The 17,739-nt window shown below is 40.4% G+C and overlaps 2 protein-coding genes across 2 annotated transcripts in view; one reads left to right on the forward strand and one right to left on the reverse strand.

Moving 5' to 3' along the window:
- slc15a4 (solute carrier family 15 member 4) overlaps positions 1-4,230 on the forward strand; it is a 31,390-nt gene extending 27,160 nt beyond the window's left edge. The window contains exon 9 of the mRNA XM_008417447.2: positions 2,727-4,230. Within this exon, the coding sequence (XP_008415669.1) occupies positions 2,727-2,878 (152 nt within the window). The 3' untranslated portion in view covers positions 2,879-4,230. The remainder of the gene's footprint in view (positions 1-2,726) is intronic.
- A 9,500-nt stretch (positions 4,231-13,730) lies between these two features.
- si:dkeyp-14d3.1 (transmembrane protein 132C) lies at positions 13,731-17,695 on the reverse strand. Its single transcript, XM_008417446.2, has 2 exons — positions 17,462-17,695; positions 13,731-15,598 (listed from the first exon to the last, which is right to left on the reverse strand). The coding sequence occupies exons 1-2, from the start codon at positions 17,693-17,695 to the stop codon at positions 14,450-14,452; spliced, it is 1,383 nt and encodes a 460-aa protein (XP_008415668.2). The 3' UTR covers positions 13,731-14,449.
- Positions 17,696-17,739: the final 44 nt, after the last annotated feature.

The raw sequence follows: 17,739 nt of genomic DNA on the forward strand, positions 1-17,739 counted from the left end.
ACCAAAATTGCAACAGTTGCTACATTTTCAGCTGGTGTGGTTCGCTTTCTTACTGCACTCAGTCAAGTGTTCCAAACTAATTGAAAATCCTGTTTTTACCCCCTGACCTGTAGGAGCACTGCATGAAGAACTACTCAAGGAAGCGACATAAAAACCTCGGAAGAAGACATGAATGCGACTTCTTTCTTCACAAAATGTTAACAAAAATGGAGTATCGTCAGATTTTAGCAGGTTGCAGGATCTCGTTTTTGTAAAAGCACAACTCATTTCTCCCTCTAGTGTTAGATTCTTGCGTTTGTTTTGGTTCTTTTAACCCAGAATGCTTTGCAATATAGCTCGCTTCCTGCATTTGGAGCAGTCTCGGGTCCTGTCGCAACCACGTATACATATGAGCCACTCCAGAGTTCCCTTCAACCAAACAGAGACCTTTATAGTTTGTAGGCAGACCAAAGTTTGCATTTTTGGTTCATATCAGAGTTCAATTGCGCGTTCACACCTCCTGCTGTGTTTCTAGACAAACAGACTAGATTAACATGGGAAAAACAGTGCTGATGTTGATGCACCCAAGTCTAGAAAGGTAGATTTCCATGTGTATTCAGAAAGACTTTTCTGCATTAAAACAATTCAAATAAACGTATCAATTCCAAATTAATCCTAAATGGCATGAATAGTTCTTGGATCATTGGGGTCAAATAGGATTTCTTTCAAAGTAACTTCTCTGTTTGATGCATCTTCAAGATATTAAGAAACGAGTGTAACACATTAAAGTAAATGAAATATCTGTAACCAGCACAGCCAAATGAAACGTAGGTTATTGCTGATATTAATTACATAACGCATGAAGCTCTGTCACATTAGTGTACGTCTGTCTCTCATGGCGCAGACACATATACAGGTTAAACCAGTCTTTGCTGACTCTTGAGATAGAAGTTGTTACAGAACTTTATATAGCAGGAAATCTTTGTTCTTCAGTTCGTTAAACTCATTTCAACATCTGAATACAGCAGGACAGATGCTGATAATTCAGCAGCCTCATATTAGACTTTATCCTAACTAAAGAGATACCATTTTAAATATCTGCCTCCTTTAATTATATTTAATTGCCTTCATTTAGCATCATATAGATTCAATCGTCTCCGTTTCAGTTCTTTGTGTTTGCCATTAATCCAGGCCCTCACAGCGCTCCCTGTCATCGTCCTTGGGCTTGTTAACATCCTGCATCATTTTTCTTTATTTGAACAACGTACAGATGGTTGTAATATGCTAATTGTGCCACTAGACGTGACTAAATACGACACACTAAACTCTCCAAGGTTTCGGGAAGAAAAACACAAACTGCAAGAAAAAAACTAATTCCAGTGCAATCTGTCCTGTTACTGATGAACAGTCTTTGACTATAAACACAGTCCTGAGCTGTAAAGCTGGTAACCGTTAGGCTTCCAGGTGGCTCAAGTACACTGACTGAGTGTTGAGAATTGCCTTCATATCTAATCAAATTCAAACCCACTTTTCTGTCTCCAGCTTTTTATTTACTGTGATGACCCTCTTTTTAATAGGAGCTTTCTGAAGAAGAGGCTTTATTCCTGATCATGTCGTTTTTGAGCAACAGCTTTCTTGTGTCTGCTGGCTGTACCGCACCTTAAAGGACCTTTTGGAAACAAAGGCGTGATTTTAGGCTGCACAGTAAAAAGTCTAATCTCCTTTCCTCTGCATAAGGCTGTATTTGCAATAAAGATGATGCCCTTAATACAGAGCATCATCTCATCCCGTCAGCTGCAACGTCAATTGGTCTGCCTCGCATGGTCAAGGGGGCAAAAGCCGCTCTAAGACTAATCCAATTGTCTCCAGTGAAGACAATTGTATTGCCGTCAGCCTAAAACCCCCAGAGTCAAAACCAGTGTTTGTTTGGAATATTTCTCCTGAGCATTGCAGGCTGAATCAGGGCGACGGGTTCAGGAAACATTAGGACACTTAGCAGCTGCTGGCTGAAAGCTACAAAGCCAACAGGAAGAGGTCAATTGAGAATTCGAGCCATTAATATTATTATTACATTTTATCTGCACGTATCGTCTCCGTGAGATCAACTATTTTTCCTTATCGGCAGAGTCTGCTTTTGCCATCCTCAATGTGTTCGAGTGAACAGTCGGTTTTATTCTCTTTCTATTTTTTTTGTTTTATCTCATCCCGGTCCCATGAGGAAACAAACAGCCCTTTAAAACGGATGAAAGACTGTGTGACTCAGATCACAGCTGAGGATCCATGTTGCTCGTGTTATTTATTTTTTTATTCTTCCGTCTCACATCATCAATAGAGCCTTCCTGTATCAACGCTGAAGTGCGGGGTCAATTGTCTTCATTTTCAGAAGGTTTAGCAGTGACGAGACGAGCCCCTCTCATCTGCTCCCCTCGCTCATCCTTCAGCTCCCGTTGGATCTTGATTCCTGACAGAATCGTGTTTTCCCTGACGCTCTCACATCAAGCCTGCTCTTTTTGTTGTCTCTTAACACATATCAGCTTGCCACGTGCGTCAGCTGTTGGCATTTTACCTTTTTGTTTTGGAATTTCTTTAAATGTGCGACAGCACTTGACACTTTGGTTGTACAAATTTATTCTTTTTTTTAATTGTGTGTGTGTGTGTACGTGATTTTGCTTTTTGTCACGATGAGTCTCCAGAATGCCAATTCGATCGTCCCTCCAAGCTAATTTCCCTCGTGTCATCTCCTGCAGGCAACATCAACGGCTGCTCCCTGCACTACTACTTCTTTCTCCTGGCGGGTATCCAGGGTCTCACCTTGCTCGTCTTCCTCATCGTTTCTGTCAAGTATGACAAGCAGAAGAGCAGAGCAGCAAGTCAGCGCCAGAGATACTCCTCCTCTTGACCTCGGCACCCATAACACCAGCCTTCACCTGTCACAATGCCAAAAGATCCTGTCCAATCAGTGTTCACTTATGATCCTATAGTGCTCTGGGTTGTTTTTGTTATTATATTACAACTATACACTTATTTATGCTTATTGTAGCTCTTTTGATTTGATGATTCTTGTACAGTGGTTGTTTTACCTTGACTGAGGGGGCTTTCAGAGCAGGAGTCCTATGACTGATTTCTGGTGAACTCTCCTTCTACTGCGTGTTTACTCCTGTTGCCTTTTTTTTTAAAATCATTTGCACTTAATTTGAGTAATGGTGCCATAAAATGTGATATTTTCATGTTTTCTAATATAACGAGAAAGCCGACTTGTTTTTACGTGTTTTTTACTTCATCCCTATAAAAAGACATTTTATATCTTATATCGCAGTCTTTACAGTGACTTAATACTTTTACTAATTAAGCTTTTGATTCCATCATGATTCTTTGCTTAATATTTTCAATCCATCTTTTTTTTTTTCTTTTACGAATCCTGCTGTGTAATCTAATATTAAAAGCAGAAAATCTTAAACATTTGAGTGCCACTGCCTGTGAATGCACTGCACACATGAAATGACAAGAAAGCCATACTATTAAGTCCACTGTGAATCTTCCATTAACACAGTTAATGTCTCATTATAGCTCATTGTGTCACAAAATTATTCTCCAATTAGAAATTAACTGTTGGAGTAACCAGCACACAAGAGCACAGACGTTAAAAATAATGTCATTACGTTGTAAGTCACAGATCCCATTGTATTTGTTTTTAAGGAATTTTCTGTTTTTGCTGCATTTGTAAGACTGATGCTTTTAAGTTTGATGCTGCTGTATAAGGATGTGTGTGTGTGTGCGTGGGTGTGTGTGTGCGTGTGTGTGCGTGTGTGTGTGTGTGTTTTGAAACGTCAGTTTAAGTAGAGAACGAGCTATTGTAACGAGTTTTATTATGAGGACACTCAGGGCTTTAGAAATCATGTGAAATACTGAAGAAATACTCCAGGAAATATACCACTGCCTTTGGGAGCTCACAGCTGTTTACTGTCAGTGTAAGTAAAGATGCAGCAAATATAAAAAAGCACATATAAAGCAAGAGAATCACTTCCTCTTCCCGATCGTACGAAATGGCTGTTGGATGGATTTTCGTTTGTGTTCATTTGCCGTATGAATCTAAATCGCCTCTGTCTTGTTTAACTGCATTTCGTCACAGTGCCTTTTTCATCTCATTATTTTTAAGACTGACTATACTTTAACTTTACCCTTTGAAAATGCTTCAAGACTGGAATAGTGTTTTGTGTTTCTATTTATGCTCAATAAAGTCTATTCCATGGATGCATGGTTTTGTCCATTCTTTACCTACTAAAAATGCATTTTTCAGGTTTAGGAAAACTGGAAAAATATGTTTTTCTATAGATTATTTCCAATTCCATTGTCTAAATGCTGCATCCATCTATTGATTAATCTGTCTTCCTCCATATTGTCATCCACCCATCTATAAATAATATATCTGCCTGTCCATTCTTTGTTCATCATATTATTCCTTAAATTCATAGAACTTTCAGAACATAAAAGTCTTGACACAGCTGCTAAAAGGATTTTTCTTTTACCACTGTGCTTTTTTTTTTCTTTTTAAATATATGTATATATTTATGTTTCTGCTCTGCCAAGCTTGTGCTGCCTTAATGCAAGCTTTATAGCCACTGGGTGATACTGAAAAATTTATATTCCACTTTATTTTTCAATTTGTATATTAAAGATGTTTATTCCTACATTAAACAGCACTGCTCGCACAGAACATTATCAGCATCGGGAATCAATAATGGAGTAAGAGCTCATTCAGGCCCCGCATTTTAAATGCAGACAGGGACGGAGATACTGTTCTTTAATCATGGCATGTGCCTTCAAAGTCTGCTTTCATGATTAGGGCTGTGGTTTGTATGTCCTAAGGCAAACTCAAAGTACTGTAGAGTGCCTTAATTATTTATATTACAAAAAAGCGCAGCCTATAGTGGGCGGTGAGGAAAAAGGTTGTTAACACAGAGGTGTAATGCTGGGTTTTGTATTCCCTGTTGGCTAAAGTCAGCATATTACTTCTTAGTTTCATCAGGCACAGGCTGAAATCAACGTCATTGTGGATCATTTTTTTAACGCTGAAGCCTCCCAGCCACCAGGCTCGGAGACAGCCGTTTCCTGTTTAATTTGGTCCGAGAGCCACACAGCCGCGGCTCAGCAGACAGCTTGATGTTTGAAAACTCAACACAATATCTCCGGGTCATAATTCTTGTGCGGTGGCTCGCCTCTCATGTTGAGAAGAATTTCTGACACACTGAATCCTTACTCGGGCAGAATTGCACAGCACTGGGGATTGGATATGCAGTTTATGGGCCAGAGTATAAGAAAAAAAGAAAAACACAAATTTCTTGGGAGAAGACACCTTGTCTAAGTTCTTTTGTGTAAAACATGCATACTTATGAGAAGAATCCACCGCATTTGGTGTTTATTTGAAGAAATAATTCCATATTGGATGCTTATGTAATTTGAGCTGAATATCCTTTTGTGTCTTGAAAGGTGCATCATCTTAGCTACTGCCATTTAATGCCAAAAACAACGTGCTCAGTCAGGTGATAGTACTACTGTAGTAGCTATCAAAGTCCAGTGTTTAGTAGTGTCAGGGTATGAGAAAAAGAGTTTTTAACCAACTCTGAGCATAAGATGAGTTTAGCATGAAAATCAGTAGTAGAAAACTCATCGAAATATGTTTGCCTCATTCTGCCCTGTAGACAAGGCTTTGCGAAGAAGATTATGTAGATTTTTTTTCTTAAGTTAAAGCTCACCTTATTACATCACCTTTTTTATTTTTTTAAAAATCTCTAAAGTTTGTTGTTGTCAAGATTAGTTAGACTGTTTGGTTTATCCCTGTAGTTCATGATGACTTTGCCAATATTGCTATATTACCATCTTCGAGGGGCAGAAAGGTTAAATGTGGAGTGGAGAAAAGCTGGTGATGAACACATTGGTGCTTTTCTGAGTTTAAATATTTGTAACGGGGTCACTGACATGAGAATCACACCAGATGTCAGTAGTAATCCAAGTAACCCAACCAATCCACACAATACAAAGAATTTGTATTTTTTTTTCCAAAATGTAGTTGAGTTGAAAGTTCTGCAAGTCCTTTTAATGTTCTCTAATATTCAATTATTTTCACAGACACTTTGTTTTAAATACAAATCAGATGACTTGCTAGTTTGACTTTCTTTCTCTGAAACTACATGAAGGTTTCTTTGGCTGTGTGTTTATAATTACCGCCTTGCTTGGCAATAGTGGAAACATTGAATATGACTGGAGGCCATTGTGGTTTAGCATATTGTTAGTTGTTTTCATGGGAAAAGCTGAATTTTTTTAAGGTCTTTTAGAGTCACTCTTTGAGTGCTCCTTGTTTCTTCAAAAACTCTTGATTATTGTTTTGACATTTCTGTCAGAAATCTTATGAGGGTGATATGATGTTCTTTTCGCTTTCGAATCCAACAATGCTCCCTGGAGCATCCAGAAGTTTAGAAATATAACCAACTAGTAGAGATGAGAAATGTTTTCATAGGATATAGCAAAAAAAAAAAAAAACACATCAACAACAACAAAAAAACAATCGTCTCCCTTTTTTCTTTCTTACTTTTTCTTTCACATTTTTTGGTACCTAGATTTCCCTTTCTTGGGGAACGGCCTCACCTTTTTGCTCCATCCAGGCCCTGTGGGTGTTGGGATGGGACCTCAGAAAGCATCCATTGTTCCATTATGACAATAACTCATTAGATGTTTAAAACATGCAACGCAAGAAAAAAAAAACTTTTTGTTTCAGGCTTTTTAGGCTCCCTGCCTGCGAGGAACCCTAGTAAGCAGAACCCCAGCTACTCATCTCCCCCCTGCAGCTCAGCCCTCTACAAGACTGCTGAACCAACAGAGAACTGAAAGATAAGCAGTAAAGTCAATGAGGTAACAAAGGAATATGAGAATAAATGGCCAGGAAAAGGTCTTTCTTGCATCGGTTAATCTTTAATCTTCATGACACCGGCACACGGGGACAATGGGGCTTCATGTTGTGGTTTCATGAAAGAAACCACTGCACTCCCAAAAGAGCATCGCTGCTGTTCTGCAGTTTGGTAAAATGTGTTTCCCTGCATGGATGAGATCAAGTCTACTTGGATTAAATAATGAATGTTACATCTGGGAGAGGAGGAAAGTGTTGCTTTCTAGAATAACAACCTTCTGCCTCTTGTGAAACACGCCAAACAGCGCTTTTTACCACCAAGTTGATCTGTTCATGAATTAAACCTGAGGTCAGTAGCAACAAGCATTCTTCCCTCTCAGAAAGGGATTGTCATAAGATCTGAGGCAAGCTGACCATATGTCAAAACGCAGCAACAGTATATTAATGGAACATTTTTAATAATAGTCTAATGAGGTGATTAAAAAAAAAATTACAACACAACCTTTTAAATTGGAATATTTCGATAAAACACCTTTGTTAGGTTTATTCTTTGAATAAACTCTGAAATGATCACAAGGACACAGAAACTTGTCCAGTGCTTGTCACATGACGTCATGGGCAGTGCCTAAAATCACAACAAAAGATTACTGATGTGTGCAAAAAAAAGTTTATATTTGGCAAATAGCTTTTTAAGTTCACGAGACAAAAAAATATATATATTTAATTAAAAAAATGTTTTTTAAATAAAACATTTTGTTTTTAAAAAAGAAATCATTACAATTCCAAAAGTTTTGATTACAATTTAATTTTTTTCATTGAATAATTGGGAAACATTTTTAACTGGATACTCTGTGAACCAAACCCTAAACTTACTTAAAGTCTGGATTGAGTTTTTTCCCCTTCATTAATGACACACTTTTATTGCATACATTACATCTATCATGGTAGTTCAGGGTGAGTTATTTTTAATTCTAAATGAATATCCTTGTTGGACTTTTATTTAAGTGCTATTCTCCTTCAAGATACATTTACCTAACACTGGAATAAATGCAATGTACATTGTGCAACAAAGGAAATTAGAAGACATGTATCCATTATGGAGATGACAGGTTTTGGACGGGCGATGTGCCCCTATGGCATAAGCAATACTGAAGAATGACTGATATCATTAACAATACAGGGATGAAGCTTTTCAGTTATCTTGCTTTGCTAGCAAAGTCTTTAGCTAGCAGCTAGCTAATAGCACATCAAAAACAGCCTAATGTCTGTATGGTAAAAATACTGAATCGAAAGATAAGAACAGTTTCTCCTCACCTGGCTGTCTCCTCCCGCTCAGTAGTTCTTCAGAGAAAGGCAGACACAGAGGCCTGTCAGTGTCTGTTGTATTTCATTACCTCTCTGCTTAAACCGCGACTCCGAGCTGAAGCAGAAACGATACTTCAACGTTTTCCGTCATCTGACAAGTAGCAAGTCTACTCCACTTTATTCACCAAAAACGTTTTAATTCACCAAAAACTGTTCTGTAATCTGGAACGTTCGCTACGTTGATCGCCACAGTTAGCCGCCTTATCTCACTGTGCGAGAGGCAACTGCAACATTTGTCACGGGCAAAAGGTCAAAGGTAACAAGGTGACCGGAGGGCTTATTATGTTCTACAAAAATAAATAAATAATTTTAGTACATGTTATGTGTCAGAAGAGGGCTTAGAAAATAATAATACCAAAAAAAAAGAAAAAATTGACCAAAAGGGCACTTGGGGGCAAGGAGCAAAAGGGGCAGGTGCTCAAGCACCCCCACTCCCCCCCCCTGCACTTGCCTGGTACTTGCCTGTGCTGTTGAATTATCACTATGACGACAGGCCTATGCTTAGAAGTGAATAAATATTGAAGGGCTGCAAGCCCCCGTTGGAGTTGGCCTGTTGGAGTTAGCTCGTCTGACAAGCGAGTCCATATGGTTTAAGAGAGCTTTACACAGGATGTTACCTATTTTTGTAGACTGCTGCGAAAGCATCTGCACATTGTCTGGAAACATCTTTAACAGGAAATCACATCTTGCAGAAGTATGAAAACAGCCGATACATCACTAAACAAATGGTAAAAAGTATCAGTTTCCTCAAATGATTTATGGTTTTAGGACTACATACGTTTCTGTATTATCTAATTAATATCTTTGCCCAGCTGTGTGCCAAAGCCTTTCTTTGGACCACACAGAAGCCAAATCTACAGAAAGTTAAGCTGCTTTATTTTAATTGTATCACAATGTCTTACCTGTGTAATGAGCAGCTCACAGATGTCCTCAAAGATGTTGCTCTAGTAAATGGAGGATTACAAAGTGTCATCACATGTTAATTAAGATAAGCTAATGAACACATCATGTTAAAGAAAATGACCAATTAGGCAAATCGGCTAATCGCCTGCGTTTCCACGGGCCTTTTTTAAGATCCCAGGGCTGTTGACAGAGATTTCAAGCCTTCGAGAAATGTGCGGCATAATTCAGAGCTGACGCGTTTCCAACGCTTCGCTCTTTGCACAGACAGGTTAAAGCTGCAGAGATGATAACGTATGTAGAGCCTCGCTCACGGGCTCCTGTTCTGGAGAATTTGTTCTCGTCACTTGACTGGCTGTTTTCTGCAGGACTGAGCACAGCAGCTAGTTGAGATTGTTCGCTCAGACAGATCATCTGTGAAATAAGCAACCGTAAAGCGCTTCAGCGGCATACATCAATCTGGCTTTATGGCAACAATTCGGGAATATCACATACAAGCCCTCGCAGTAGGTTGGAGGCTCTTATTGGTACGAATTGTGGCATGACTGTAGTAAAACAGTGCAGGTATCAAGATAAATCTTTTACAGATAAAATGAGGAATGCTTTTGCTTCCAGGTGCAGCTTGGTAAGCCTCAGACTTTCTGTTCTCTCGATGACAGAAAAAGCCTCTCAGAAAGCTGCTGATTTTTTTTGTTTTGTTTTGTTTTTTAACCACTGTGTGCATTGAGCCCGACTTGTTCTGAACAGAACGCCTGACTAACATCACATTTAGGGTTCAGACAATGTTGAACCCTAAGGGGCATGACTGTTGATGCTTAGCGGGACAGTTTTGGAGTTTTGAGCAATTTAGTTCATCTTGACCTTTGAGCAGAGGTCATTTGATGGTCAGCAGAAAAGAAAACAAAGCTAAAAAACTAATCGCTGAAGTTTCCCAATTACTATCACATTCAGTCAAACTGTAATTTGTTCTATTTTTAAACATTTTGAAATGTAAAATAGAAAATGTTTAGTGACTTGAATGTCTTTTTTTGACTATATTTTAGAACATACCAATGCATCTAAATATATTTTATAGCCCATTACATAACATTGCTGTATTAAAATACATTTTTCTAAATTGGTTTTGAGCAACTTCATTTTTTGGCTTTCATTAGCTGCAAGCCACCGTTCTAAAACGAACAGAAAAAAACTCTTGGAACGCGTCACCATGCACGTTTTTAAATGATTTAATGTTTTGTTTTAATCAAGGAAATCAGTTCATTATCCTCTGCACCTGCATGTCTTCAGGTGAGGGTCAGAATGTCCTCTGAACATATTTATTAAGTGTGTCTGGCATACGGTCCCAGTGGGAGATTGTGTACCAGGACACACAGACTTTGCAAAGGGGTGTTCTTATGAACAATGTTGTGTTTAGGTCCCAGTGGAACAATTTGTAAAACTGGTTGACCCAGAGTGTCGTGCCGTCCTTGTCGGCTTCTGCTCATTTGCTCCTCTCCGAAAACGAGCGCGCGAGGGCTCAGTTGTTCCGAAACTAGCGCGGGCTTACGTTTAATACGAATTCAAGGAGGCAACATAAATCATGCGGCGAATAATTATTTGGAAATTGCAAATCTGGGCTTGGCACTTCAGGACCACAGGGAGCAGAGTCAACCATTAGTAGAAGTTTGTTGGTCTCACATCATCAATTTAATTAAAAATCCATTTAAGATGAAAGCCTGGGGAGAGTTCTTTTCTTTTCGTTTAAAAGGAAGCCGAGACTTCGAGGCTGACAAAAACGAGATTCCCGGGTTTCCGTGCCACAGGACAGGTAGTGAATATTCAATGTGCCTCCTGTGCAGCATCCTAGCAGGTGTGAGCACATATAAAACCTGGGCCCAGGCGGGACGGAAACGGTGGGTCGGACCGCTCAGTTCCTAACTGAAGAATCGGAGGCCCCTGACAAATGGTCATATGATCACAGAAAGACCTGCAGAGGTGCTTAAATTGCAACAGCCCCTCCACCCGGTCCATAAATCATACCCCTGGTGCTGACTGTTGAAATCCTTCTCATACCCACAAACTCCCAGCACACTGCACATGCTGCACATGGACAGCAGAAAAGAAGACATTCAGGTCTAAGGAGAAACAGTAACTTGTGCTACATAGCGTCTAGGAAATTTTTCTAAACAACTTTCTATCTTTTCAAATAAACGCCAAACCAGTTCTTTGCATTTCTTGGCCCCTGGACTAATAGAGGACTGTAATATTAAAGATAATGGATGGAGTGGCTTGGAGAGGAACCCAAAGGGTCAATTAATAATGCATCACACTCATTATGTGCGACAAAAACAACAGTTACCAAACTGTTTTGAACGTGATCAATGCCTCCCTGGTACGATTGGGATGAGTGTGTCGGTACTTTGTCTGGCTCCTCGATGCTGACCGGAGAAGCCCGGTTGCTGCACACACTCACCTGTGTGGTTCGGTCACCTGGGTATAGGAAGGGAGGCTGAAAGCAGACCAAGACTTTTTAATGCTTTACTTGTGAGCTCTCTTATCAGATGAAACTTTGCACATCAGTATGTCACAGCGCTGCCCGGTGAGGAGAAACACGCACACATCCAAATTGTGCATGTAGGCAGGATTCTGGTGACTTGAAGGACGGAGGTTGGAAAGGAGATAATTGTGGAAGAGTAACTCTGGTGTTGTGTTTAGCGATGACAAGAAAGGACAACAAGGAAGAAATGGGGGGGAAATTTATAGTTGATTCATTTAAAATCTATCTTTAAAACACTGCTAGTGCTTCATGTGAAATGACCCTGAGCTTCAGCGTGATCGGATCAGAGGTTGCTGAAAAAAGCCTCGCACATTTGATTCCTTCTGGCTTAGAGGAGAGAAACCCACAGTAGAGGTGCAGGAACCTCCTGTATTTAGAAGGAAATTCCACAGACTGTTAAGTAGCATCCTTCTGCATATGTGACACAGTGGCAATAACATCATGATAGGATGTTAAATGGCAGGGGAAAAAAACAGAATTGAGAATGAAGCAGTTTTAAGTTCCTATTTTCACTGAAACAAGGTTTTACAGATTTGCCACAATCCACAGCTGTTCAGTTAATGAGATCCTGGAGGCTGCAGAACAAAAGTCCTAATATCTACATACAATATTTAATGTTTCTTTGTACTCATTTTCTCTCATGTTATGAATATTCCTGCCAAAGTATTTGACAATTTAGAATTTCCACACAGATTAAGACTAAGAAATAAATCAAATGAGGGTAGCCTTAGCTAATATAAATTGCATCCAAGAAGTACACTTATGTATTTCAGCCTCTCTTCTTTAAAGTAATATTGTAAGTTTTGGGGGTTAACAATAAAGCCCAATGTGCAGCAGCACATTAAGTGAATTTCCTTCCTGCCTAATGGAAAATAAACAAGCCCCATACCCTACTGGGAAGATAATAACATTTCCTGAAAAACACACAATTTATCAGTTGAACGGCTTTGTTTAGGAGGTTTTTAAATGATCATTGCTATTTGTGCAATTAGCAGAATGATCAAAGGAAAACATTACCACACCTTGAAATTATTCTTTGAGTTTTGTATGCATAATAAATCCTGGATTGTCTAATATCTATGGTTTTACAAGACAAAGAGGAACAGAAATGTTAACAGCTAGATCCATTTATTTTGTGGGTTTTTTTCTTTGTTTTTTTCAGGGAACAGTTCTCAGCTAACTCACTCATCGGAGATTTGACCATAAAACAAACTCAGATTGCAGTGCTACAGAGCTAATGCTGCCATTCAGAACTTCTTTAGCTTTCCAAACTTGAACGTCATCTCAGATCTACAAATCTGGTTCAAGATCTAAAATATTTAAGAGTGGCCAAATTTGAACCTGGAGAATTCAAGACTGTAAAGATTTTGTTTCAAATACTGAGATTTATAAAAACTGTGATCTGTTTGTTGTTAAAACACATAAATAAAGCATTTTTCTGTGTTTTACCAATCTTAGACAAACAAAAAGAAAAAAAATTACACTTGAACTGAATTATATTCAATTTATCGTGAATTTTTTAAAAGGCAGTTTGTAGTCTGTAGGCAGTTTGTAGGGGTAACAAAACATTGGTCATCTCTCAAACTGATTGCAAAGAGTTTGGGTCATTTTAGATTAATCTGCTTGCTCTTGACTGTCAAATAAGAACTTGTCCTACTTTCTCCAGTCTGCCTGTCTGTTGCAGATAACATATTATTTGCTCACAAGTACTCTACACATGACTTCAAAAATCAAAAAAGAAGAAGAAAACATCCCTGTTGCTGACATTTTCCAGTCCTGACAAGTTCAGAAACTAAAAATCTGTGTGGGTTATGTGTGAAATATCACATTATCACATTGTCAAGTCTCCTATGCTAAAAGCTTCCCCACATGCTTGGCTGTCATGGCTGCAGACGGTTCATGTGTCTTATAAATTTGATGAATTCGGAAACGTATTTCTTCGAATGGCAAGTTGCGAGAAGAGTTATGCTCATTGTGTTTGATTATAGTAACATCAGATTAATAAGAAATCTCAGCTGGGCTTATGAGTGGACAAAAAAAAAGAGCGAATTCACAGTTTGGACATTATTGTGTATTCCTTAATTGTTATGAAAATACCATATACAGAGCAACAATACAATGATTTGGAGAATGTTCGGTTTGTACATAACAGGTTTTCTGCCTTGCTAAAGAAGGATAAGAAAGAATTGGAAATTTGTGCCATTTTTTTTTTTTTCTTGGTACCAACAACATGCAGAAGCTCATCTTGGCCCGCTTTCATCCAGAACTCTTCCGTCGACTGGGTGGGGTTGTGGGAGTGTGGGGGGTTATGAAATGAGTATCCAAAGCGATACAAAACCTCCAAAACAATTTGATGTGCACACACGTTCTTAACGTCTATCCAGCTGTTGTAGAGAGTTTGTTTAAAAATCGTTTAATAGTCACTTGACTGTCAGGATCCGTCCTGGTTTTCTGGATTCTAATTCCTGTATTAACAAAACAACAATAAAAAGATCATCATCTAATGAACTAAAAGGGAAATGATCCACCTGATTGCCTTGTTTGTGTGTGTGTGTGTGTGCGTGTGCGTGTGTGTGTATGTTTTTTTTTGTTTTTTTTTAATGAGTGGATTCACGGCCGTTCTCTTAAATCTGAAGATCCTTTGGCAGTTTGAGGTGATTCTGTGTCCAAACGTCCTCCTCCTCCTCTTTCCCCAGACACGGATCTGTTGAGACCCACTCTCCTCTGAAAGGCAAAAGGGTGAGTTTGTAGCAAGTGTACGCTGTACATTACGCCACCTCTTTTAAAGCACTGTCGTTTAACCTTTCCATGTAGTTACGCAACTCCTTGGAGTCTCCCAGCTGCACGTCCTGGCACACCCACTTAATGTCCTGGCTGTGGCTTCCCGTGAGCGTGCTGACAGCCGGGTGGCTATTGTCCGAAGAAAGAGTGGTGAACGTGGTGAACTTCACTCTTTTCCTCTTGGTGGTGGGAGAGTCTCCTTTGACGTCCTTTGCCGTGTCCGCGGCGCGGTGCACCTGTCCCTGCACGTTCTTCTGCACGGAGCCGCCGTTCAGCAGGTGGCTGCCCTCCTCCAGGCCGCTGCTGGAGTCTATCATGGAGGTCTGCTCCTCCTGCTGCGGCGACAGGCTGATCTGACTCTCCAGCAGCTCCGCCTCGTTCCCCAGCCACACCCAGTCGTGGGCGTGGTTCAGGTTCTCCTGGCCCTCGATGGAGAGCTCCTTGTGGCGGTATTTAAGGGTGTAGGAAATGCAGTTGATGAGAAAGACCAGGATGGCAAGGCAGAAGACGCCGAGCAAAGCGTACATGCCAATCTCCAGGTCGGTGAGTCCGCGACCGCCGTGCATGAGGTCGTCGTCGGTGTTGCGGCCGTGAGGAAGATCCACCTGGGCGGGGAAGTCTGCAAAGTCAATTGGCATGTTTCGGCCACCGTTGTCAGAGAGCTTAGGCCTGCGTATGATAGCACTTCTGGTCGTGGTCGCTCTCCTCGACCCCGCGTCTTCTATGTCAGAGATGGAGCTGCCGTAGTAGTGGGTGTCCAGGCCGGTCCTGTCCTGTGATGAGAGCCTGCCTCTGTTCTCCACGTCGTCTCCGTCTGGGCCGTAGTCGTTGCTGCCTCCCCTTGAGCCTTCGCCGGGACCAAACGCCACCCTGACGTTACAGTTTCCCGCGGCCAGGACGCTGCGGCGCTTCAACTTCTGGCAAGCTTCGCTGACAGTCATTTCCACCCTAATGAACAAGCCCTGACCCTCCGCCTCCGTCACGATGATAGGCCACTTCCACGAGGGGTCCTGCTGCACAGTCACCACCCTCTCGTTCAGAGACATGACCGTTAGCACGAAGAAGTCTGTGTTGTAGAGATCCAGCGGAGCCAGAGAGCCATCACTGAACTGGAGCCAGGCGCTGATCAAAGCCTCCTGAGGAAGGAAAAGACAGAGGAAATAAAACTTGTAGAAACAATAATCATAATAACTTAACCAGGGTTTTCTCATTGAAATCAAAATATCTCTTATACGAAAGACCTTGCCAAGAACGGCAGCATGCAAAAAATAAAAAAACATAGTTACAAAAATCTTAAACATACAACATGTGCAAATACACTCAAAACTATTTCATTTCTGCAACGTGAATGTAATGGACCTATATCTGTCTGAGGAATGCCCTTTTCTGTCAAAACATAACTGTGAAACTTGTTTCCAACTTTATATATCGTGGTAAAAGACTGGAGCAGATCATGTGAGCTACCTCTGAAGGTTAAAACTGTTAAGTGAGTGACACAGTGAGAGAGAAGAGACGAGGGGAAGACAAAAGAAAGAAAAAAGAGAAAGGGAGAGAGGGAGGGAAGTATTTATGCAACCTTTATTTAATCAGATGACCGAGAAGTCATTTACGTCAACCAACTGATCAGAAACTGTAATTTGCATCCATTTCAATGGTAGCAGACAAACAGATGGACGGATGGATAACAAACGAACGGATAGATGGAATTTAAGGCTTGAATTAAATCGAAGATATAGCTCGCAAACTCTGTGGTAACTCTCTCGAAAGTTAAAAAGGGAAACAGATTAAGGGGAAAGAAAAAGGAGATCAAAGGGCGACATCAAACATTGTTCGTGCCAATAAGGATTTGCCATATATTTGCTCTTAAAGCCGCCTTGTGCTGAAGCCTAACAACTGGCCGTTTAATGTTGCCGAAGGACAAATCCCAAAAGAGGAACAAGTAGCTCCCCACTGTGGTCTGCAAATGTTTCCTAATTACTGCCACCAGACGAGCAACGCTGCCTGCTTATCTTCACACTGCGCGTGAGGAGATGTAGAGATAAGCGCCTGTTCCCTCCCCGCCTCTTCTGCTAGGGAAAGAGAGGTTAAGGAAAGTAGCAAAGCACAGAGAACACACGAGAGGGCTTGGCAAATCAGAGACGCTACAATTCAAGTTGCCTTACCAAATTAGCAAGACGGAAAGTTTGATAGAACAGCCGCATTTTGAATACAAGTCATATTTTGGTGCCGTGGCTGTGATTTCACACTCGCATGCTCTGAGATTAAGTTTCCACTTTTAGCTGCTGCCCAAGAAGAAGAAGAAAACATGTCTGTCACACTCCAGCTCTCAAACCTCGAGTTTAAGACCGCCGGGAGGGGGGAGAGCGCGGAACGAACAAACAAACGGACGTGTGTACTTGAGCACAGGAAGGCTCACAATTTGTTCATCCTCATCTGTCTGGAGGAATATGCCTTTTCCTTTCAAAACAACAGGTTTTGCTCTTTTTTTAACTGAAATGTAGATAAAGTAGATAAACACTACTGTGTGAAATTAACACCATTCTCTGTGGTAATCAGACCTGCCTAAATGCTGCGCAATTACATGTATTTGGTTTTAATGTCATACATTACAATCAGCATTAGACGAAGCTAGACACCGTAGCGGCTAGCGGAGAGAAGACGAGGTAATTACAGCTCCGTTTCCACTTTTCAAAACAGATAATGATTATTCCCATTAACATATAACCTGCATGTTTTATCTTCCAAAATTATCTAAACGATCCAGAAGTGTTTTTGTTTGCCTAAAAAAAAAAAAAAAAAAAGATCGGCAGACAGATACAAAACAGCACGTTTAATATCCTGTTGCCTTAAGTGCCATAAACACAGCAAAACTAATTATACTTTACAAGATGTTTAATTGGAAAATTCTGAAATTAATCACAGATTATCATCTAAATTGTATTTTATAACTTCCTTTAATAAACCCACAGATTGCTCTGATAAACGTAATCTGTTCTGACCTGTTTGGGGTTCTGCAGAACTTCCTGTGTGCTGGTCGTAGCCAGGATGGCCCTGTTGCTTCCTGGACTCAACTGCAGGCCCATCGACAGTCCCGTCACCAGCTGGACCCCCAGCTCTGTGATGGTCACTTTGTCGTCCACCACCGTGACAGTTTTCTCCGCCAGGATTGAGTCGGACAGTGGGGACAGGACCTGGAGGCAGAATGAAAGTGTGACAGAGGAAAACCAGATCATTTCAAAAGATGGTTAAAAAAATAATTAAAATGTTTATATATATA

The sequence above is a fragment of the Poecilia reticulata genome, linkage group LG9 (assembly GCF_000633615.1).
Source record: "Poecilia reticulata strain Guanapo linkage group LG9, Guppy_female_1.0+MT, whole genome shotgun sequence".
Lineage (NCBI taxonomy): Eukaryota > Metazoa > Chordata > Actinopteri > Cyprinodontiformes > Poeciliidae > Poecilia > Poecilia reticulata.